A 24902-nucleotide genomic window follows, 5' to 3' on the forward strand; every position below is an offset into this window, starting at 1 on the left:
ATTTAATAATATGGAAGGCCAGATACATTTTCTTTTCTTCTAATATTCAGGTTTGAGATAAGTTCTTGAAGGACTTTAATAATTCTTGATTGACAATCATTTCTTTTAGAGAATGAAAATTCCCAGAAAGTGGAACAGAAAATATTTTTGATTAAACACAATAGTATCTTGAAATGAAGCTCTCATGTATGTGAAGAAGCATTCCTTTTTCTTTTTTTTTTCCATTTTCAAATCCTTATGAGGTTAAATTAAGCAAAAGTCCATTGTGTGATATTGTTTCTGTTCTTCTAACATTAGAAACATGGAATTCATATCACCTATCATACTATAACTCTTTTCCTGTTGGCTTCTGTTTAACTATCTGCTTGTATTAGCCTCAATTTGGAAAAAAAAAAAGGAAAGATAACCTTTAAGTACTTGATTCTAAGCTCATCGAAATCAATTGGACAGCTTACTTCATCTTCTAAAACAAAAGAAGCCCTAATATAAGCATTTTCACCTTACCCCATATTATTATCATATTTTCTTTAATAAGATTGATAGGGTTTTTATTTTTTTATTTTTTATTGGAATTTTTTGGCATAAATCAAAATTCTCCAAATTCCTTTGACCTCTTTGGAATTCCATGGTATCCATATTGCATGTTCAAATCCAAAGAATATTTGGTCCCTTTCATATTTTCACTCACTGCTGGGTATACTGTCCAGAAAAAATGAAATAGGCTGATTTAATTCCTTCAATGATATTCCATGAAGGTAAATATTCAACTGAACCTCAGAGGTCCAGTAAAACCATAAAGCTATCCCATAATTTTTGGACATGGTGGATAACACAATTCATTGGTTCTTTCCTGGGATTTCATGCATCTCAGGAGTACTACAGATGCCACGTTCCTCCTTTGATGTACATGGTTAGCAGTAAGGAACTCAGATCTATTAGAAAATGAGTTTACAAGGACCTCAATTTTCTTTGCAGCTTGTTGCGGCTTTTTTTTAATTGGGTAGACTCCAATCCATTAAAAAAAAAAAAAAAAGAGTCTTTTTTCTGCAAAGACTCAAACATATCAGTGGCCTAAACTGGTGCTTCTGTAAGATAATGTTTCATTCAGTCTCTTCATTGTCATAGAGATTCACTCAAGAAATCAATAAACGAAGCAATTTTCCTGCAGTTATATTCTACATTTGGGGTCCGATTTTTGCACATATACTACTTCGACATAGATACAACTTTGAAAAGATACAACAGTACTAACAAAGGAGGTGAAAAAGTATGTCTAAGGAGTTAGTGGTTTCATGCACTTGCTTAGATCCAAATTGCTAAGCAGGTATGCAAGTAAGGAAAATTAGCGTTTCTGAATTCATTTTATTCATATTCATTAATATTTTTTTTTTGGTTTGGCTTAGAATTTTGTAACTCCAGAAATAATGTTAATTCCTCCTTTTTCTACATATCTTGCAAATACTTTTTTGCATGTATTTACCATACTGGTTGTTAAGTTTGGACTTCTCCAGCAATTGAAGCCTATGGCACATTCTTTTTTCATCTGTCTGGTGAAGTCATTACTGGTCCTATAGATGTGGTTGCCAAATATTGAAGTAGATAATATTCATGTCGCCTCATTTTAGCTATGTAAAAACTGAAGTTCTTGCTCTTGCTCTTGCTCTTACTCTTGCTCTTGCTCTTGCGCTCTCTCTCTCTCATTAGTGGGAATAACTGAATTCATCTTGCTTGTTTTAAATGCTTAGGAAAGGTATGTTGCCCTCTGGAAGTTTCTGTAACTACCTGTTGACTACAGAAAAAGTTCAGAATCTAGTCTAAATAGGAATCTAACACTGAAAAGGATAGAATGAAATCAGACAATTCTCACTTTTGAAGGCCAGCAAGATCTTAATAAACTTTATAGAAACTATTTTGACCAGCTAACATGCACATACACCTTGAGTGTTTATATTGTGTTTCCAACAGAGTTTAAATATTTAGATTTAGGTCAGGAAGATGATACTAGATTGCTATATCTGTACCTTTAATAAAAGTAAAACTAGTCCTCAAAATGCCATGTATCTTTGACGGGGTCTGAGAAAATCAGAAATCACACTAATGCCCTGTTAAAGCACTGTTTCTTTTGAGTTAGCTGGCATCCAGCATTAACAACAGTATGAACCATCCGAAGTTTATTCCAGAAGCTTGCAAGAATGAACCCAAAACTTCCCTAACTCCAGGTAAGGACATGTAAATCTAAAACCAGCATTTCATCCTCAGTGGGAAGGAACCATCTCCACCCCAAAAAAACCCATGAAACTTTGAGCCAAAACACATCACTGTACAGTGGACAACACAGACACACATAGTGCTGGGGTACCCGATGCCTTACTCCAGTGTAACACCTTGAAGCTTCTTCCAGAAAAAGAAGCTGAGATTCAAGATTGTGGTCAAAAATGTCAACTTTCCAAGCTCTTTGGTGAATACCAAAGGCTACACAAAAGGTACCATATTACTTTGAGGAGTTAAGAGAATTAGGATGAATGATGTATGCAATAGATGTCCTATCTTTAGGCTGAAGAGCCTCTATGTATCTTTGACTCACCCACAGTACCTGGCAAGATCAGAATCTCAGTTCAGTTACCGCACTGAAATGAAACAGCTCTCTGCCTTACTGTCCTGCCATACAGAAATTTATTCCACCTAAAATCAGATGCTTCATTTGAATGCATTGAATGAACTGAGTTTCTGATCTTGCCAGGTACTGTGGGTGAGTCAAAGGTACAGACAGACCATAGATTACTTCCCCCATTAACACAACTTGAGGGCATGAATCCACTGTGGCTGTTAAGCCCTTTAATGGGTATCTCTCTCAACTTTCAAATATCCTGCAGTAAAGCTATTAGGATCCTACTGTGGGGCACGCAGGTAATAGTCTGTCCTCTGTGTGCTGTACTGTGATGAATCTATTGAGCGGAAACTCTAGCAGCAGCAAAACTGTGTTGTGGATAAAGCTGGGAGGAAGCAGCAGAGACTGATACCTGGAGTCAAAGAACTGGCTTGTGAGATGCATAAAGGGAACTGTCTTGGGATAGACAACCAAACTCAAGTTTTTTAATGGAGGATAACTTGTAGCAGTCTACTGCAGGCAAGATGTGCCAGCCATGGTGTCACAGGTGGGGATAATCTAGGATCTGACCTTGTGTTATTGTCAAAATTAGGACATTTTTGTGCTCAGGAAAGGCATAGGTCCATGCTTTGGAGCTAGAGACAGTGGCTTATTGTTTATGTGCTGTCCCTAAAAAGGCAGCAAAAGAGACAAAGAAGTAACTAAGGGAAAATGTGAATGGAGTTCTTCCCTTTCGGTATCTGTATCTGAATCAGCCATCTCAAACTGTTTTTGTAGCCAGTGAGGAGAAATGGGCATTTTTAGGGCACAGTTTAGACAGTGACTTTTTAGTGAGATGAATCACAGTGTACAAATACTTATTTTTCTGCATTGGCTATAAATGGATCCTAAGTGTGACTAGCTCAGACATTCACATCATAGGTGTCTGTGTGTGATCAAGTGAATGTCATTCTAAGAAGACAATGAAAAACAACTCCTATGAGTTCTCAGACAACGAGGCATACATCCAATAGACATATATCCCAAAACTCAGTAATGGAGGAGTGGACTGCAAGTGTCATCTCAAGAACTAGGACTTTGTGCATCAGTCAACAAAGTTGCTATGTGCTCCTCTGTTGTAGTCGTTCCTGGGAGCCTTGTTTGAAAAGATTCCATTTATCTTGTCATTAAGGGTCACTAAATCTATTTACATCATAATTCGTTAGAAAACCATAGGGTACTGGAGATTTTAGGAGCATTTACAGTGGTGTTTCATACCATTGCTGAGTTAGACTGTTAGTTTCCCTGAGCTTTCTATAATATCACTGGTAGCGAGAAGCCTCTACAGAAGGTGATTCAGAATAACATTGTAAGGTAGGTGCTCTAAAGGAATCAGTCTAAGCAAAGTGGTTCACATGCCATCACATAAGACTCACCATAAAACTCATTTCTGGATTTCAGGAGCTATTTAAAAATAAAAGAGCTAGTGTACCTACAAGGGAATAAAGCTAGGAATTGGTATAAAATGTAAAATAAAAAATCAAATTCTTTTTTAACCTGCCATGGAGATTTTATATCTATTATTTGCATTTTTATTTTATTTAAGATATTGTGGATATTTTGGTTGTTTCTCTTCTCAGTAAAAACGCTTCACTTTACTCCTAGTACATAGGACCAACTAAAAGTTTAAATTAGCAATCAATCTTCTTTGAACTTTAGTTGCAAAGAAATGTAAATTTTTTAGTGAGGAGATCTTTTACTGTACTTCTTTTTCCCCGAACTCTAAAATTCTCTTTCCTCTCCAAACTATACTGTAGTTACTGGTATTGTAAAAATGAGGAAAACAGATGCTTAAAGTGCACATTCAGACTTATTGAACTTATTCTTCACCATATTGAGGAAAGTTCCTTCCTGTCCATGTACTACATTCAACTGAAGTAACTGTTTTACTTATTAACCATATTTTTATTATATTGATATGATTTAAGACACAAAAAATGAAAGCCTTCTGTCACTAATCTGAACCAATATTTTACTGTTTCTTCAGAGGAAAAGTGGGTTGGAAGTTTACCTTAAAACATTCAAGAGAAAATCATAGAATCATAGAATCATAGAATGGTTTGGGTTGGAAGGGACCTTAAAGATCATCTAGTTCCAACACCTTGCCATGGGCAAGGACACCTTCCACTAGACCAGGTTGCTCAAATCCTCATCCAACCTGACCTTGAACACTTCCAGGGATGGGGCATCCACAACCTCCCTGGGCAACCTGTTCCAGTGCCTCACCACCCTCACAGTGAAGAACTTCCTCCTTACATCTAATCTAAATCTACCCTCTTTCAGTTTAAAGCCATTACCCCTTGTCCTGTCACTACATGCCCTTGTAAAAAGTCTCTCTCCAGCTTTCTTGGAGGCCCCCTTTAGGTACTGGAAGGCTGCTATAAGGTCATCAAAGATCTTTTTTAAGATTTATTCACTCCCTGCTACCAAGCTTTGTTTATGTAACTATTTCTTGGGAAAAATAGAAAATTCAAAAAACATGTTTTGCCATTAGAAACCTTGATAGCAAATAGTATTTTATTGCCGTGGCTTAAGTTTATTTATAATAAGTGACACAGAGAATAGTGGAAAAGGTCATTTAAGCTTTTATTGATCATCATGTTTGTCATATGCTAAGGATAAGAAAGTCTATTTACCACACCTGACAGGTTGGCCATATCATCCAACCATTTTATTGATTTTTTTCTTTAGGGTTTCTTTTTAAAAAAAAAGGTGGGGGAGAGAAGTGTTTTGCTTAGGTTACAAAATTATCTCTCACACAACCTAACAGATACCACCAAACGTAATGTTAGTAAACAGATAAATTGAAGCTGAAAGCAAAATGAGATAAGCACCTCCTAAAAATATTGGAAACTGATCTGCTACAAGACAGAGGTAGTAATCCCTTCTCCTTTCCTACTATCCCTTTGAATAATGGTACATCAGTTTAATGAAATAAGGCTCCAGCTGCTCATTGGATAGCAGAGATTTCCATGGAGAGATGCATGCAGAAGTATACAGGTTTTGGAGAGATGTTCGCTACCCAAATGGAGCTACTTTTACTTGACAGGTCACAGAGATAGAGGGTAGCATGGCCATGCTCGCTAAAAGCAGGTTTAGATAAGTCTGTGCACTCACAGAAATCCCATGCTACTCACCTTCAGGGATCTGAAATACCTGTTAGCTCAACATGTAGCTATTAACCCAAGGCCTCTTTTCACTCTGCTTAGAGCCACTTTTCTGAGTCTACGGGAAATCTGATGATTAAGGTTGAAATCATCATCATGGCAATTGAAAGCTGTTAGTGTACCTGGTCTGCTTCCTTTCTATGAAGCATTTATTTACAAGGTCTCTAATCTAGCATGAACTCAGAAGGCAGAAGCAGTGATGATACTTGCAACAGCAGCTATTAACCCCTCCCACTACAGATCTTGCTTAGGTTGCATGTCCTAACTGCATTACAGTGCAAGATAACATGTTGCAGATTTTATGGTACCTCTAAAATCGTCTCCATTAGTCATACAATCAACATGAATTAAGGTAATAGATCAAGGCTAGACTAGCCCATAAATAGCAAAGTTCACTGAACAGCAAATATCATTTTAATTGTTTCTTGATAAAAACCAAATAAACGCAATCAAGGCTACCAGTTTGTGAATCCATTAATAGCTTTGGAGAAATTAGTTGGGTTTCTGCTAGTAAATCTGGCTGCAGAATCAGAGCTGAAGGTGACAAATTTTGGCTGTATCTTGTCCACACTGGATTGCTTCTACTGAAAAGAAATTATCATAGCAGTATATTTTGTGTATGACAATATATGAAGTTCAGCACACAAAACATTTTAAAAAAACAAGCAATGAATGTAGCATTTTATAAATAATTGTTTTCATTTTATAGATGCTTATTCATCAAAACTTACTGAAGCGTGTTGTTGTTTTTTTTAAAAAGAAACCAATGGTTGGTCCCACACACCCATACATAGTTTTCTCAGCCTTCTCTATAGAATGAGTTATTTTATTGATCAGGAAGCTGCTATCTGGGTGCTCAGTGGAAAGCCTTAATGAAACACTTATCTTAGAAAAAGATTAGTAATACGGCCAGTGAAAACCAATTTTCTCGCATTTAATCTCCTAATCTATTTTACATTATTTCCCAGGGGTACCATGAACTTCACAGACACGTGGCTTTGTGCAAATAATCAATTATACGGCAGAATCTCATGAGTTTGAGAGTTGCTCTATAACAGTTAGCCACCTTTCTAAATGGACTTTTTCCTCTTCTGAAATAGTCAAACCTAGTCTAACTAGAGGGTAAAGGACTCAGCAATGCCATTTGTAAAAAAAAAAAGAAAAAAATTATTTGGAAGTCACCCAATGAAAATTTGTTGCTTTTTGATCTTGGCAGGATACCCCAAATGCACATTATTATGTAAGCTCTGTGAAACAATATGTAAGGATGACATGTTAAAACATCTTTCAATACCTGACATAGGTCCATTATATACTACACAAAGAGATCTCCCCAGAAGTGCATACTTATCACAAAAAATGTTACTTGTTCCTCATCATATAAAACCTCTCAGGGTTGTGCACCTCTGGTAATGCCACCTTCTGACAAGCCACGAACACTGTGAGCAAGATGAGGATGGAGAAGGATTATCACAACTCAGTGGCTAACATCATCTTTTGGGTTAAGGTTACATCAAATGATTGGTCCACGTTAGCCATACACATATGCAACTGCATGGAGGCTCTTTTTTTTTTTCTCCACATCAGGATTACAAATGACTAAATGATTGCAGATGACACAAAACTGGGAGGAGTGGCTGATATGCCAGAGGGTCACCCTGCAATCGAAAGGGACCTCGACAGGCTGGAGAAATTGGCTGACAGGAACCTCATGAATGTCAGCAAGGGGAAGTTCAAAGTCCTGCGCCAATAACAAGCCCATGCACCAATATATGCTGGGGGCCGCCCAACTGGAAAGCAGCTTAGCAGAAAAGGACCTGGCAGTCTTGGCCGACATGAAGTTGAAGAACGGCCGGCAATGTGCCCTTGCAGCAAAGAAGGCTGTGGGAAAATAACAGAAGATTGTCGAGGAGAATTGTAAACATGCCCAAGTGACTTGCAGCTGGGGTGTCGAAAAACATATATATCATACTAATTGTTGTTTAGCCTTGTGTGTTTGACAAGCAGAACGTCTGTGTTTAGGTAACATAGGCCTGTGATAGACTTAGAGGCACCCTATCAAACATGCTTGAGATTTCTGCCCTGCTGTGTGAAAGATCAGAGCACAGTGGTAAACTATGCCTGCGTGAATCCTTGATATACAGGCGAAAACAGCCGGTTCCGTGATCCTCTAGCATGGACCAAGCTCCGCAATGCCTGCGTCCCCGCTTGTGTGCCTCTGCCCGAGTGCTGCTTCAGGGATCCCCCGGTTGGCGAGGTAATGAAAATAAATTTACTCTTTGCATTTCATCCGTGGTTTTGTGATTGTTCCTGTGCCCTGCCTGTGCTGGCTCACACAAAGGTGAATGGTATCCTGGGCTGCATTAGGCAAAGTATTACCAGCAGGTCAAGGATGGTGATCCTTCGCTTCTATTCAGCACTGGTGAGGCCACACCTAGAGTGCTGTATTCAGTTCTGGGCTCCCCAGTACGAGAGAGACATGGACATATTGGACAGAGTCCAAAGAAGGGCCACAAGGATGATTAAGGGACTGGAGCATCTCTCCTATCAGGAAAGGCTTAGAGAACCAGGATTGTTCAGCCTGGAGAAGGCAACGCTCAAGGGGAATCTTATCAGTGTATATGAATACCTGAAGGGAGGGTGCAAAGAAGACAGAGCCAGGCTCTTTTCAGTGGTGCCCAGTGCCAGGACCAGAAGCAATGGGCACAAACTGAAACACAGGAGGTTCCGTCTGAACATCAGAAAACACTTTTTTACTGTGAGGGTGACAGAGCAGTGGCACAGGCTGCCCAGAGCAGTTGTGACGTCTCCCTCCTTGGAGATATTCAAAAGCCGCCTGGACACAGTCCTGGGCACCTGGCTCCAGGTGACTCTACCTGAACAGGGGGGCTGGACCAGATGACTTCCAGAGGTCCCTTCCAACCTCAGCCATTCTGTGATTCTGCATTTCTGTGAAAAAGATACTCACTTTTCTGTTAGATGAGGCTACAGGATGTGCTGTAGAGAAAATCATGACCAGATTTAGCCAGGGTCAGATGAAACTTTTCTCATTAAGTTTAATTGGCTTTGGTCAAACACTTACGTTGATTTTCTTTTCACCACAAAAATAAGTTTGTCTACATCTCTGTGCGGTTCCATTACAACAGTGATGTCCAGGGTACTTGATTATGGCAAAGGAGAAGCTCTTAGCTATAAACCTCAGGTAAGAGACTGTGGGACCTTGAGGCAAAGGTTAGCTCACAGAATTTGCTGAGAGATTAGCTCACATAGTCTGTGCTTTGGGTGAAGGGACTGATATCTGCAGGGGTACCTTCAGACCAGGATGCCCCTCTAGTTTATTCAGTTTAGTGCCTAATAGACTCAAGGAATTTGGTTTGCCTGAGAGCCCATAGTATGTGATAATCCCTGCACTCACATACTATAAAAAAGGTACTCTATGATTATTGTCCATAAAAGTTTTAGCTTGCTGTTGAATCTATCAGTGCTTGTATCCATGTCTTCCTTTCATTCATTGATGAGTCAATGGATAAAATCTATTGAATATCTATTTAATTCAGATCTCTATCCTCATCTTTCTAGAAATTCTTTCCTCTGAATGGTACCCAGTGCTATTTTCAATGCTCAAGGACTTCTGCCTGTATTTCTGATGCAGCCTAAACCCCCACTCCTGTATCTCTAAAAGCTTCTAATCTCACTCTCTCTGGATGTTATAGTGAGCTGTCTCTTCCCTCTTCATGCCCATGCTCTTTTATTTTCCCCTCTGCTTTGTCTCTGTGGAGCAGAACTTCAGGGCTATTTCAGATTTCTTTGTCATTTTTTCTTGCCTTCCAGGCTCTTTCCACGTGCCATTAACTCATTGTCTATATCATTTTTCTAAAACCCATCTTTTACACTACAACTTACTTGATAAAATATATCCAGTGGTATACATAGCCATCCATCCAGTGATGGATTAGATAGTGCTTTACCGTCTAAGTCAATACGTCTTCACATTTCTTAGTCATCTCTTCCACTTGATTAGACTTGACTCCTCCACACCAGAAGAAATACGTTACGTTTTGCTTAGAGTGCTACGGCCAAAGTAAGTTTTGTGGCTCCATTTCATGTCACTGTGAAGCTGTCAGACAGGAAAGACACTTCATCCTCCAATACCCAGATCGAATTTAAGCTCTTTACTTTTCTGTATTGTTTGGTAACTTGCCTCGGCTGAAGCATCTGTTTCCTCCCAAATTCTCATCCCTTTTCCCAAACTGTTGGGGTCTGTATATACCCGTATGCTATGTCAGTGTTTGAAATAATCTCCCACTTTCTGTGGACTGAGGATCAATATGCCTTTCAAATCCTTTTTTAAAACCCACTTCTTTTGCCCATCCTTTTATCAGTGTTAATTTTGAGTAATCTGCCTACTTATATACCTCTTTCTTAACCTTCTGTATCTAGAATATAAATTTACCATAGAAATTGTAAGCCATCCAAAAAATGTACGTATGGCCAGTTTAAAACCTGAGCTCTACCTCTAGATTTGTTAGCCTTATTCTGAGTTAAACCTTCCTTTCCCTCAGACCAGTTTTTACTTCCCTGCTGCCAGTCACAGCAAACATCCTGCCTGTCAGCCTTAAACATTTTATACGTACTTTCAGGCTTTCAGTAAGACAGACAGTGAATCTTGCTGGGAGTCTATCTGAGCCCCATGGAATAGCCTATCTATTGTAATTCTCCAGTTCATTACCAACCGTAGCTCAAATGTATATCACAACCTAGGGTTTGTTTTTTTCATCTTGTATAAGGAGACCATGACACATGCAAAATTTAATAATAACCATGTAAAAAATTTCCTTTTTTTTTCTTTTTTTCTTTATTTTTTCCTCTTTTTTTTTCTGAAAATGTGTCCTTTGCCACTTTTTCAAGAGGACTGAATGCACTCCTTGAGGCATCATGTGCAGCCTTCCAAAAAGAAAAGCTGAAAAACAAATTGGACAAGCATTAAGAACTGCAAGTAAAGCAATTCAGTTACACAGTGGTGGAATGGTATGTCACAAGGCTGAGGAATGAAGTACCTGCTTCTGAGTGTCCTAGTCAAATCAGGGATTGCAATAAAGTTCACAAGGGGCTTGATAACCCAACCATGGTTTTTTGTGTGTTATCTAGGGATTTTGTTGATATAATAAATGTGGTAGTGGATCTGCTCTACTATACCTCCTGGAATACAGACTCCGCAATGACAGGCAAAGCTATGTGCCTGATTTGGAAATATTATAGTATAAAAATAATGTAGTTGCCATTTCTGACAGCTGTCAGTTCCTCTGCAAATAAGCAACTTTTCTTGAGCTGCTGGGGCACAGCACTCAAGCAGACCAGAATGTAATGCAAAGATGACGTTGTTGCTCCATCTCTGTACATCTGTAGATACAAGCAGACTCACGTTATTGGTTAGGTAAGGCTAAGTCACTAACTCAGGTTGTGTCCTGGTTTTGGCTGGGATACAGTTAATTTTCTTCCTAGTAGCCGGTACGGTGTTGTGTTTTGGATTTAGTATGAGAATAATGTTGATAACACACTGATGTTTTAGTTGTTGCTAAGTGGTGCTTAGTTGCCGGCTGGGGTTAAACCACAACAAGTTGGCATACTGAAGGGTAAAGGAACACCACAGAGCCTTTTTATCTATCTGTTTGAGGAGGAAACAGATCAGGTGAGTAAACAATAATCTCTGAAAGCAGGACAAAGCACAAATCCCTAGTATTATCAGAAAGTGATGAAGAGTTAGAGTGGATTGAATATGAAACGGTTCACCACAGTGAGTGTGTATTTATGTGGTCTGGAGAAATTATTAAGGGGCTGGCAAAAAAGCCTTTTCCTCTGAAAACAGGAAAATAAGGAAAAAAATCTTGCTTTGTCTCATTTTTTCCTCTTGGGAACAGCTACATTGACATCAAAATTGAAATATGTTTAAAAATTTTAACAGCTTTAAATTTAAATATTTTAATTTCTTTTTGGTTTCAAGAACTTGGCTTATTAAGAACAGACTCTTACTGGAAGGTCATTCAGGATTTGCTTTTTAAAATGATTTTTAAAATTCTTCTGAGTGTTGCAAATTCTGCAAAAGGAAACATCACATTATCATGTAAAAATCAGTCTTGGCCTTTACATAGCTTTCACACCTTTGTAGATCCTATAACGAACAGCTTCACACTGCAAAGGTATGTCATTACACTTTTTAACTCATTGTCTTTTCATTCCTGTATCGTTTTAGAAAGTCAAAAGAATTATAGTTTCATATTACTATGTAAAACTGCACATGTATGTGTGATAGCAACACATACATGTGCATAGGGATCTGGGGTCTTAAGAGTTCTGTCTGAAGAGACTGAGGAAAACAATATGTCTCATTTAGAAAGGAATAGATTTATAATTCATGCATGTTTATTAATTATTACATTTAACTTCTTAATGCCAGCTTTATGAAACAAATTGCATTTATACCATACTGATAGCTACTTAATTGTGCATGAATAATGAAGGCATAAAATCTTCAAGCAAAGCTGTGACTTCAGAATTGAATTATGAATTGAAGCCTTTTTTTCAATGTCAAAGTCTTAGTTTTGAGTAATGGTGAATATTCTGCTCATACGGTCTTAAAGAACATCATGGGTCTCCCTGCAGGAAGTTGTGAGGCAATTTTTCAAAAGATGACTGACATCATCTGCAAAAAGGTAAAAATTACCTTTTTTTCTTTGCAAATTTCACTTGCGTAACGTTCCACAATGCGATGTTACAGATTGGAAACGGAGCTGCAAGAAGCAGCAGTTCTAGGAAGATGTAAGGAATTCTGTATGTATATATGTATGAGTCTATGCACTTTTTTAGCTAAAGGCTTACAGTATAAGTAAGTATGTCAAATAGTACCTGCAGACAAACTGGTTGGAAGGAACAGGTTTAGGAGCAGATTGAAGGCTGGAAAGTGCGCGTCCGCACTGCCATCTGGTGTTAGGGATGGCGTCAGTGCCGCCTCTGTGATGCGGGTCCGTAATGGGTCACACCCTAACTGGGGAGTCCTTCCCTTCGGTTCCTTCAGTTGGTATGAACCTACCAATAGGTCTTATGAACAAAGAAACCTCACTGGAATGGTGTTTTGCTTTCAACTGTTTCACGGACTCTATTTGTAAAACAGGAATGTTGTAATGACTTCGTGTGAAACCAACACAAGAAATTCAAGTGTTTTCCTCTGAATGGTGGCCATACTGGGCTCTTCTCTTTCTGTACATCAGCTTTAGTAATGACAGTCCTATGTTCCTCCAGTCTCACCTGCATAATTCCCTCAATTTTTATTCCTAATCCAACATAGTAATGATCTAATGAAAACTGCAATGGGGAAAAACTAATATAATATGAGCAGCAAATATAGTTGTAAATCCCCTTCCTCACCCTTAGGGACTTCAGTCAGGCTGCTCAGAGCAAAGATGACAGAACCATGTAATACCGCTGTCCAATCAGCAAATACGGCACATACAGTCATCCTGTGACTGAAAACATGTTTATTTATTCCCAAGTTTTCCAAAGAAAAAATTCAGTATGTGTAACTGTAGTGCACCTCCACACCTGAAGCTGCCAGTGGCTGCAAGTACTCCAACCCAGACTACTTGAATTTTCAATAGTCAGGCTAGTTCATGCCTTTATCTGAGAACCGTCAGTATTTAATCCATCCAGTGATCCCCTGATAAGTTTCTAAAAGAGTGTATTGCTTTGAAAATCAGTAGCTATACTGGGAGAAAAAGACAAAAAGAAAAAAAAAAAAGAAAAAAAAAGAAAAAAAATGAGACCCAAACTGTATGTGTGTGGTGGGTTGACCGTGGCTGAATGCCAGGTGCCCACCAAAGCCGCTCTATCACTCCCCTCCTCAGCTGGACAGGGGAGAGAAAATATGAAAGGCTTGTGTGTTGAGATAAGGACAGGGAGATCACTCAGCAATTACTGTCACGGGCAAAACAGACTCAATTTGGGGAAAAAAAAAAAAAAAATTATTACCAGTCAAATCAGAGTAGGATAGTGAGAAATAAAACCAAATCTTAAAAACGTCTTCCCCCCACCCCTCCCTTCTTCCTGGGCTTAACTTCACTCCCCATTTTCTCTACCTCCTCCCCCCCGAGTGGCTCAGGGGGATGGGGAATGGGAGTTGCGGTCAGTTCATCGCATGTTGTTTCTGCCATTCCTTCCTCCTCGGGGAGAGGACTCCTCACACTCTTCCCCTGCTCCAGAGTGGGGTCCCTCCCATGGGAGACAGTCCTCCACAAACTTCTCCAACATGAGTCCTTCCCATGGGCTACAGTTTTTCACAAACTGCTCCAGTGTGGGTCCCTTCCATGAGGTGCAGTCCTTCAGGAACAGACTGCCCCAGCGTGGGTCCTCCACGGGGTCACAAGTCCTGCCAGCAAACCTGCTCCACTGTGGGCTCCTCTCTCCACGGGGCCACAGGTCCTGCCAGGAGCCTGCTCCAGCACAGGATTCCCACGGGGTCACAGCCTCCTTCAGGGCACATCCACCTGCTCCGGCGTGGCTACTCCACGGGCTGCAGGTGGATATCTGCTCCACCGTGGACCTCTGTGGGCTGCAGGGCGACAGCCTGCCTCACCATGGTCTTCACCACAGGCTGTGGGAGAATCTCTGCTCAGGTGCCTGGAGCACCTCCTCCCCTTCCTTCTTCACTGACTTTGGTGTCTGCAGAGTTGTTTCTCTCACATATTCTCACTCCTCTCTTCAGCTGCAGTTTTTTTCCCCTTCTTAAATATATTATCCCAGAGGCACTACCACGGTCGCTGATGGGCTCAGCCTTGGCCAGCAGTGGGTCCGTCTTGGAGCCGGCTGGCATTGGCTTTATCAGACATAGGGGAAGCTTCTGGCATCTTCTCACAGAAGCCACCCCTGTAGCCGCCCCGCTACCAAAACCTTGCCATGCAAACCCAATACAATGTGTAATATGGTCTTTTCTAGAGCAGGGGCAATCTTTCATTTTCACAACAGCCTGCTGGAATCCACAGACACCCAGTAACCACTGTGCTGTCACAGGTGGGAGGGGCAAGATTTTGGAGATTCATGGCCCTGACAGCTCCTTCCTGATGTTTATTTTCATTAGATATTAAGGAAAAGGAAATCGTTGCTGTAACTTAAAAAATAGCTACTTTGGGCTTTTTCATCTTCAGGATAATCAGCCTGCTGCAATTCAGCCCACTCTTAAATAAACAGGGACAGAAATCTGTATTGTTTGGTTTTTTTTTTCCCCTTTGTGCAACATGTGAGTTGTTCTTATTTGCAACACAGTGATTTTAAAATCATTCTGTGTACAACTGGTGTCCATTTACTGCAGTTCATCTTGAATCTATATGGACAAAACCTTGCAGTTAAATGGGTTACTAATACTTGATGTATTTACCTCCATGTTCTCTAGAGTTGAATGGACTCATATTTTATACTGTTGGATACATTTAATCAGTTTGGCAAAGCAAATATAGATTGCATTTTGCACTTGGAAGATTTTTTCTTATTAGGCCAGAAAATTCTCTATAAGACATGACAAATCTTTTATGGAACTCCTAATTTGGCCTATTTCGTGTCAGTTTAGATGTTCAGTACTTTCGAAAATGAAGGTATTTAAATGAAGGGTTTAACCACTGCACGTGCAGTGCTATTTACTACTTCACATATGCTAGCTTTAAACTCTCCATTTGTACATGGCTTCTATATATTAAATTTGATAGAAAAATCAGACATTGCTACGGACAATAGCCAAAATACATTTGGCTATTAGACAAAATCTACTTTTTAGTTAAAAATCCCTCAGAGTTTGGGGAGTCAGATCTGGAGTCTGTTTCTTTAGTTTATGGCCAGATCATGTTCAAATACATGTAGTCCTACACAGGTTAATGCTTATGATTTGATAGCCAAGAACAGCATTCGTCTTGTTTTAAATAGTAAAATGACTAAACTGAATATGTAACATTGTGATATGAGTAGACAGTCCTCTTTCTTGATCTTGATCTTGATCTTGATCTTGATCTTGGATTGAACTACTGAGTGGCTTTCTGATGCTCTATGCCACCCTTCTTTGTCTGATTCATCTGATTGGGACAGTAAGGACTTCCCAGTACTCTGCTCGGACGTGTCTGGTCTAAGGTAGACATCCACCTTTCTTCTTCTGGAGAAAATGACACCTCCAGTGAGAGTTTTTCCATCCTAGTACAGAGGTCTAAGGCTAAGGGATGCCGCACAGTCTTGCTACTGCCTTCTCACTGCAGGGAAGGTACCTCACTTGTGCCTGGCAGCTCTGGTATCCAGAATTCGCCTACTGGCAATGATACTGAGTCATGCAATAGCTTCTTGCTTGACTCTTGGCCTGAGCTGTCTTTGGAAGGAGATCTGGGTACACAGGGAAACAATGCACAACATCATCTCTCACGATCAAGTTGGGATCTGACAGTTATACATGGGAAACTGAACTGCTGATGCACTCCTGCCACAGTGACATCATAATTCCAGCCTAAAATGGGTAGGACAAAGTGCGCTTTTTTCTTTACTGACAAAAAAAAAAAGGGGGGGAGCTTAAATTATAGTTAAGATTGTATGTTAAATTTGAAGATTAAAATGATTAAATGAAATTAATTCCACCTTAAAGGGTATAGTCTATGCGTGTTTGGAGGGTTTTGATACATCTGAAGGTAAGTTGTTTTGCTATCATGTTTATCAGACGGGCAGTTCTTGTAATACTGTGGTTTTCTTTCATAGGTGACTCTACTGTATGCCTTTCTTCACATTAGACACAGCTTGAAATATTTTGATAAAATGAGATGCTTGCGGAAACGATCAGCAGTGTCGTTCTTAGGAGTCCTTGTCATTTGCTTGCTGTTCATGAACTTGTACATTGAAGATGGTTATGTTTTGGTAAGTTTCTCAGATGGAAGAAATGATCCTGGAACAACAGAACAGGACACATCCCTAGTTAACCAGTAAAGTTCGTAATTCCTGCAATTTCCCCTGTTAGTGTACCATTAACAGTGAATTATCCTCAAAATTTGTCCTTTATGATGAAGCCATCTTATCAATATGTACTGCACACTGTGTGTGTCAGTAAGACCCTAACAGTCCTTTTCACAGAAGTGTGTCACTGTTTATTGGAAGTATGGGAGATAATGAATGTAGCAAAACATGGAGGTATCTCCATCAGGTATCTTCCTTTGAGTCAAAACATCCCCAGTATTTTCCATACTTCTGGATTTCCCTCAATTTTAATGTTGAAAATTGCCTACATCTGAAATATTCATGTGAGCTAGGAGCTCCTTTTTCAGTCCACACTGCAAATCTCACCTGTGAATACTGTATTAAACAATATTCTAGAAATACAATTATAGAAGAGAACTTACACTAATTCCATATATTTTAAGCTCCTTGCATGAATGATTTCTTTTTAGTGCTTTTATTTTTATGTTTTTCTCACTCTCTGTGTCTCAGATTTAAGTCTTGCAGGTTCAGTGCTACAGCATTAACAATTAGACATAAATGAAACCTAGTGTAAGTTTATGATTGTGAAAAAGATTTATGGAAAGATTTGTGTTAGGAATTTCATCAAGTAAGCTACTGACAATGTAACATTACTCTACTGTTTATATGTAACCTATGGGTGTCTCAGTGCTGAATGCCAAGTAAGCCCTGAAGACTTGATTAATGGACTGAATTTCCAGTTCTTCGGAGGTTGGACCAGGCCCAGTAAAAGAACATGGTAGCTTAATAACTGGAGCTTGCAAATAGTAAAATGACTAAACTGAATATGTAACATTGTGATATGACTAGACAGTCCTCTTTCTTGATCTTAAATTGAATTACTGAGTGGCTTTCTGATCCTCTATGCCACCCTTTTTCTGATTCATCGAACTGGGACAGTATGGGATTTCCAATATTCTGAAAGGTGAAGTCCGACCTCAGTTGGATCTGAAAAGAAACATCATAGTATGAAAAAAGTGCAATACACAAGTAGTAAAATCCTTACATTAATTTATCAGAACCATAGATAACTTGCTAGTGATTTTAATTTAAAATATTTTATTTATAACATTACTTATAACAATATTGTAAATATTTACAATATTATTAAGACTATGCTAGTAATTTTAAACCATTGAAAAGATAACCCATGCTTCTAGCATGTTACTCTATTACAGACATACTGCTTTCTCTAACAGTACTTGCACTAAGGTTTTGCACTATGATTTATTTATTCATCATTTCTCGGTTGTGATCGAATTTGATCTGGCTTATCACATTATTTTTTTTCCAGTGGTATTTTCCCTGATGCTGCTTCTCTGTTCACTAATTGCTTCAAAATCCCCCAGATGTTTCTGCAAGTGCTTTTATTACCACTGCTAATGGTGTTCCTCTTGGTTTGTTTTTGAAATCTTTTCCTGTCCTATTTGCCAGCTCCCCAGATGGCTCCATGTCTTATTTGTAATTTGCTCTTTTTTCCCCCTTTTTTAGAAATTTGCTCTCTTTCATTGCTTCTCTCATCACAGTTCTGGCATGTTTGCATTCATGTAGCTCCCAGCCAAGTCTCTTGCCAAGTCTCCTGACAGTTCTCCCAGATCTCTTGATACCTTTATGGTCCATCAAGCATTTTTCAAATGTGTTAGGCTGTTGACTTTTTAGTTTATTTATTTATTTTTATTTTCAACTTTCCTGACCATGTCTGACAGCTCCGTTAACTTGTCTGGTGTGTTTTCTCTGCTGAGGTAAAAGATCAGCAGTTTCATTGTTGGTGGTGAGGAGAGATACACTTGGGGATAGCTTTCAAGGACAGCAGGCTAACCAGTTCAGCTCAGGGAATGGGAATCTGAAAGTCCTCAGAGCCCCGAAGGCCCTCTAACTTTCTAATTGTAGCAAGTCTTCTGCTGGAGTATCTCCTGAAGGTAACTGATAGAGGAAGGCAGCTGACCCTGAGTTTCTCTTCCCAGTCTCAGACAGCAGGCTGTGCAAAGGGGATGCGGGGCTGGTATCTTTTTCACCAGATGTAAGATGAGATGAGTGGCCTTTTTCAGGACGTGAGAATATCAAAGTGAGATTCATTGTGCCAAATGTTAAGAAGGGAGAGGAGAACTTATCCTTTTCACTCAGAGACTCTCACATGTCCAAAGAATCTCTTCACTGTTTTCTGCAGGGCATTTGCTGTGGAGATGGAAAGTAAGGGCCCACCTGGGAAAATTGCTTAAGTATGTTTGATAGGGGGTATACAGTGCTGATGCATGTGTGTCAACAGAGCAGTTTAAGGTTCTTCGTCTGCAGTGCGTGAACCACATCTGATCAAATATTTTGAAGACATACTGAATTAATATAACCATATATCACAATATATGCAGTGATTTTTTTATATATATTCTGAGTTGTAAGTGAACTGTAAGTGAAGCATGCCTTCTGCACGCTTCTATGAATACTAATTATTTTGGGCACTATGAAAACAATAGTACTATTGTAGCTGACAGCATTCTTAGCGGAGCAGAGTATATCTATAAAGAACGGAGAACTTCTGGCACTTCATCCCATGGCACCCGCAGCAGCCTCCCAAACTCCAGCAAACACTGGAATGTAAGTTAGAGGTTAGTTAACAGATGAAAGCCAGAACCATCATAGAAAAAAATAAGAGAAGACAGCTAAAGAGAGCTAATCAAGCTCTTCAGCTTCACTGATCTCTGAGTAGTAGTCAGAGGTAGAAGAACCAGATTTTAAATTTTTCGAAAAATCCATATTTCAGTTTTGCTTTTCATTCAACAAAGGAATGAAAACAACAACAATTTAAAAAAAGATTGTTAGCCACAAAAGGCATTTTTTAAAGAGGAAAAAAAAGAGGAAAATTTTTGTGGTCAGTTTAAATATTATGCTCATTAAAATCAAAACATTTTGTCCTGACATTCTCTATTTCTAAACATTTTGAAACTTTTTATGTAGAAAAACCTCAGCAGAATGGGTTTCCATTCCAAAACCTTCTTAGGAAATTAAGAATATCAGTGCTCCATTCTGAAACCAATGACACACGATGTTTTGACATTAAAGAAAGGCTGACTTTAAGAAAAGAAAGGGTTTGGACCAGCTTTTTTTTTTTTCCCTTTGACATTTTTCATGGAAAATCTCCTGATGTTTTGGTGCATTCTCTTCCTAGCCCATTGAGTTACATTTTAATCTGGAATCTGATCAACATAAACCTTCTTCTCATAACTTATGAGCAAATGCAAAGTAGCATAGCAGCACTAGAAAGAAATTACTGGAGAGACATTGCAGATCAAGAGAGCATAACAGTGCAGGTAGATGCCCCTGGATGTCCACCAAAGATCTTTACTAAGGTCAGAAGTGGATTATTTACTACTGCTATGAAAGAAAAATAATGAACTTAAAATGAACCTAGGATCAGTTTACAGAAATATTTCTTTGTGCTATAAAATATATGACACATTTTTGAATATTTATACCATTAAATATGAGTGCTGTTTACTATTTCTGTGGTTGTGCTTGTTAGCAGCAGTACTATCGCTGCACAATGCTCCTATTTAATGACAGAACAGGAGGTTTTTAGTGCGTTAACATACTGTATGTATCAGAAGAAATTAACTCATTCATACACTGGCCTGTCATCAGACTAGAATGAAGCCATATAAATCAAATAAGCATTCCTACCTTTAAATTCAGTCTCATGACCTACAACCTGTTAGAAGTTTTCCCTTTTCTTAAGGACTAAGGAACAGATTTTCTCTGAGACCCAACTGAGCTTACGGATAGGGCAGTGCTGATGAAGCCGCTCCTTCCCTTGTGTGACTTTACTACGGCTAGGGAAGCCTCTTGGAAGAAAAAGACAGGAGAAGGAGGCAGGAAGAGGAGGCATGGTGATAAATTTGCCTTTTTTCTGTACCATCAAACGGTGTTCACCAAATCCAGAGAAAGCTTTGGCTGTCTGGATGATCACATGCATTTCTTCTTAACACAAATCTGCGTCAGAGCTACTCAGAAAAGTGGCAAAATGAGCCAGATGCCAGGATCTAGTTTCGTCTTTCCTTTGCAACAGTTTTGGTGGTTTTTTAATCACTGAAAACATTTTCAAAAAATCTCCACCACTTCTCCATCTATGAAAATTATCTCATCTGTTGCTGACTGGTGCTTTCTTATCCCTATTTTGAATACCTCAGCATTTTTTGGCAATAATTTAGTGTTTGCAACCTTTCCAGAGTTTTTGTCCAAAATATTTTTTTTTTTCCTTTTCCTGTTACCGTAATCTGAAGGGTTATGGTAGATTTTCTGTAGCCAAATGTATGATATTCAGTAATGGGTTTTTAAAAACATGAGGTGACATCTACATACTTTCACGAAAGCTGACACTGAAAAATGTTATTCTTGGAAACCTGCCTGTCTGTGTTTCCTCTCTGGCTGGCATTCACAAATGTGTTTCTCTCTGTCTCTTTCCCTCTCCTATTCTTTTTGTTTTCTCACTAATAGGAAGGGGACAAGCAATTAATCAGAGAAACAGCCACGCACCAGCTCAACCCAGAGCGCTATGTTCACACTTTTAAAGATTTGTCTAATTTCTCAGGATCTATAAACATTTCCTATCGCTACCTAGCTGGCACGCCTTTGCCAAGGAAAAGTAAGTAACTGCAATATGAATGTTATGAAATGAGGTAATTTAAAAGTGGGTGAAATCCATATAGTCCCTGTGGTATTTCTAGGCAAGAGGGGCTGAGTTAAGCAGTGGCGATCTCAGAAAGTTAGTGAGACAGCTCGCTCTCTCTGCATAGGCAGCTCCTGGGCAGCTGCTAGTTCAGCCCTAGCAGTGACTGCCCCACAGCCTGGTTACCTTCTGACCAAATGCCTGACTTGTAGTCGTGCTACAGGCAGCCCCTGGATGGTCTGTGCAAGCATATTTTTGTGGATCTCCCTCCAGGCCAGAGGGAGATGATTTAGAAAGCAGGAGCAAGGCACATGCTGGTGGTGCTCTGTAATCTCCCTCTGAGACCATACTGTCAGCCTCTGTCTGTATAACCAGTAAATCCAATCTAAGGTATGCTTGGGGTCACGTAGATACATTCTTCAGGTCCCCTGTTCTGCCAGTCCAGCAGCTGTGAATGGATCTCCTTGTTCCTTTAACTGTGATAACGAGGGAGGTGAATTGTGCTATTATGGGGACAGTAAAGTAGGATTCTTCTCGCAGCCATCTGCAGATGGACTATCTAGTTATTCTGACTTCAGGCAAGGTTCAAGACTTTCATCTTGAAGTGAAATATGGTCATACCTAGCTTTTAGACAGGTGTCCTTTGGGTTCCAAATCAATCATTTCACAAACATAAACAAGGCTTAGAAGTCCAAGCACAGAAGGTAAAATAAAATCATCTGTGAGTTGTTGATCTTCATAGAAAGCTATAAAGTAAAGTTTGTTCAAATTAGATTTGAGAAATTTGGGGCTCTGTAGGCAGCGTAAAAGGCTTCTGGGGGGTTGTACTTCACTGTAAAACTGCATTTTGAGCAGACTTAAGCCTCGAAGGAAACTCTGAATCACTTTATCAGAGCAGTCTTTTACAAACCACAATATTTTAAGAAAGTTGGGGTAGGTTCAACTAAAGTACGCCCTGTCAGTTATAAAGTCTTAACATTTTTTACAACAGAAGTTAGAAAAATGGGGATATATTACCAAATATCTGAAAAAACTGATTTGGACTGCTGGTAAAAATGCAATGGCAGTGACTCCAAAACAGCAGAGATGAAAATTCTTCCCTTATAATTAAGATGCATCTCTCCCTAGAAAGATGTCACAGCATTAAAAATTATTTATACAAGCACGGGTATGCAGTAGTAAGTTCTCTTCTACTTTAAAATAGTATCTAAATTACATCTTGCAAGAGGGAGTTCCCTGTAAAATGCTCAATGAGTCCTGAAAGAGGGTTAGAAGAACAACTATTAGCAAGGAAAAATTGGACAAATTCAGTTAAAAAATGAACACACAGAAAAAAATTATCCATGCAAAATTCATAAAACTGTAAAGTTATGCATAAGTGTAACTAGTCTTGTAGAGTGCTTAAAATTATAAAAGTTTGGCAATTAATCTATAGCTCACGTTTTTGTGCTGCATTTCATAGTTCCTTGCTTTAAAAATTTTGTGTGAATCATATCTCATAATCTCCTTTCTTTTAGCAGGTTTTACAGCCTTAGCATTGTCTATGCGGTTTCCTCTACCAGGCATATGCATGCACATTGCTTTGGCTTTTGTCCACTACATGCCATTCCTTGCAGTTAACAAGTGAATGTTTAATGCAATAGTCTCCATATGTCTATTTGCTTGCACTACGATTCTTCTTTCATGAAAAGGCAATAAACGTCCTTTGTTGCATGCAGCTTAATAAGTTCACATACCAAGTTTCTCAGTCTTCACTATTCAAAAGGTTTATTTAATATAAGCACAGCTCTGGAGGATAGCTTTGTGGTGAAATGGTTTCCAATATCAGATACTCAGTTTTTGTTTGAACTGTCTTTTGTGCAGGGTATCTTACAATTGGGCTATCCTCTGTGAAACGGAAAAAGGGAAACTACTTGCTTGAGACCATCAAGTCCATATTTGAGCAGTCAAGTTATGAGGAACTCAAAGAAATTGCAGTGGTAGTGCAGCTGGCAGATTTTGACTCAGCCTGGTGTGAAGGGATGGTCCAGGATATTTCACAGAAATTTGCACATCACATAATTGCGGGCAGATTAATAGTTATTCACGTCCCTGAGGAGTATTACCCTGTACTGGATGGCCTCAAGAGAAATTACAATGACCCAGAGGACCGTGTGAAGTTTCGATCCAAACAAAATGTAGATTATGCTTTCCTTCTTAACTTTTGTGCTAATCTTTCCGACTATTACGTGATGCTAGAAGATGATGTTCGCTGCTCAAAGAATTTTTTGACTGCTATTAAGAAAGTAATTACCTCACGAGAAGGATCCTACTGGGTGACTTTGGAATTCTCCAAACTGGGGTACATTGGAAAGCTTTACCATTCCCATGACCTCCCACGCCTGGCCCATTTTTTGTTGATGTTCTACCAAGAAATGCCTTGCGATTGGCTGCTCATCCACTTTCGTGGGCTGTTAGCTCAAAAGGAGGTGATACGTTTTAAGCCATCTCTGTTCCAGCACATGGGATACTACTCGTCTTACAAAGGAGCTGAAAACAAGCTAAAGGATGATGATTTTGAAGAGGAATCGTTTGATATCCCTGACAACCCACCTGCAAACTTGCACACCAACATGAATGTATTTGAAAACTATGAGGCAAGCAAGGCTTACAGCAGCGTTGATGAGTACTTCTGGGGCAAAGCTCCTTCTACTGGCGACTTCTATGGGATTGTATTTGAAAAGCCCATTAAAATCAGTAAAATTAAAGTTGTCACTGGAACTGAAGATCGGCAAAATGACATTTTGCATCATGGGGCCCTGGAAGTAGGAGAAAAGATTGTAGGGAGTAAAAAAGGGAGACAATGTACTACTTACTTGAGACTAGGGGAATTCAAAAATGGGAATTTTGAAATAACAGATGTAGAGCACAAAGTTCTGTTTGATATTAACTGCATGAGAATACTTGTTACCAAAAGTCAAAAAGAATGGTTGATTATTAGGAGCATTAGCATCTGGACTTCTCAAACACCAAATCAATAAAGCAAAGCCACCTGAGAAAGTACAGAGTGCACACAATCAGCTGGGTCCCAACTGGTGCCATTCCCCAGAAAACCTGACATTTCCAGCTCTTCACTAGAGACACAGAAAATCTGGGGAAATCACAAAACGAGCAAAGCAATTTATTTTTTACTAGCTTGGTCAGGCAATATACAAACACTTATTTGTTGAAAATTTTGAATTTTATAGGAAATGCAAAGTTCTCAGACCTCTCTTGAGATCTTGAACCCCTTTTTTATTATCATTTCTCTGTAAGAGAGATCTTCTGGACTAAACAGAACAAAACAAAATATCCTATAATTACCAAAAGGTTTAAAGCTATGACCAGTATGTTGTGAAAAGAAATTGGATTGCACCTTATGCAC

The 24902-nt window shown here is 39.2% G+C and overlaps 1 protein-coding gene across 1 annotated transcript; it reads left to right on the forward strand.

The window, feature by feature from the left end:
• The first annotated feature begins 2155 nt into the window (after positions 1–2155).
• Positions 2156–24519, forward strand: MGAT4C (MGAT4 family member C). Its single transcript, XM_050902292.1, has 5 exons — positions 2156–2219; positions 7959–8071; positions 16588–16743; positions 21328–21475; positions 23363–24519. Exons 1-5 carry the CDS (start codon positions 2156–2158, stop codon positions 24517–24519), a joined length of 1638 nt encoding a protein of 545 aa, XP_050758249.1.
• Positions 24520–24902: the final 383 nt, after the last annotated feature.

The sequence above is a fragment of the Gymnogyps californianus genome, chromosome 1 (assembly GCF_018139145.2).
Source record: "Gymnogyps californianus isolate 813 chromosome 1, ASM1813914v2, whole genome shotgun sequence".
In the NCBI taxonomy this organism is placed as follows: Eukaryota; Metazoa; Chordata; class Aves; order Accipitriformes; family Cathartidae; genus Gymnogyps; species Gymnogyps californianus.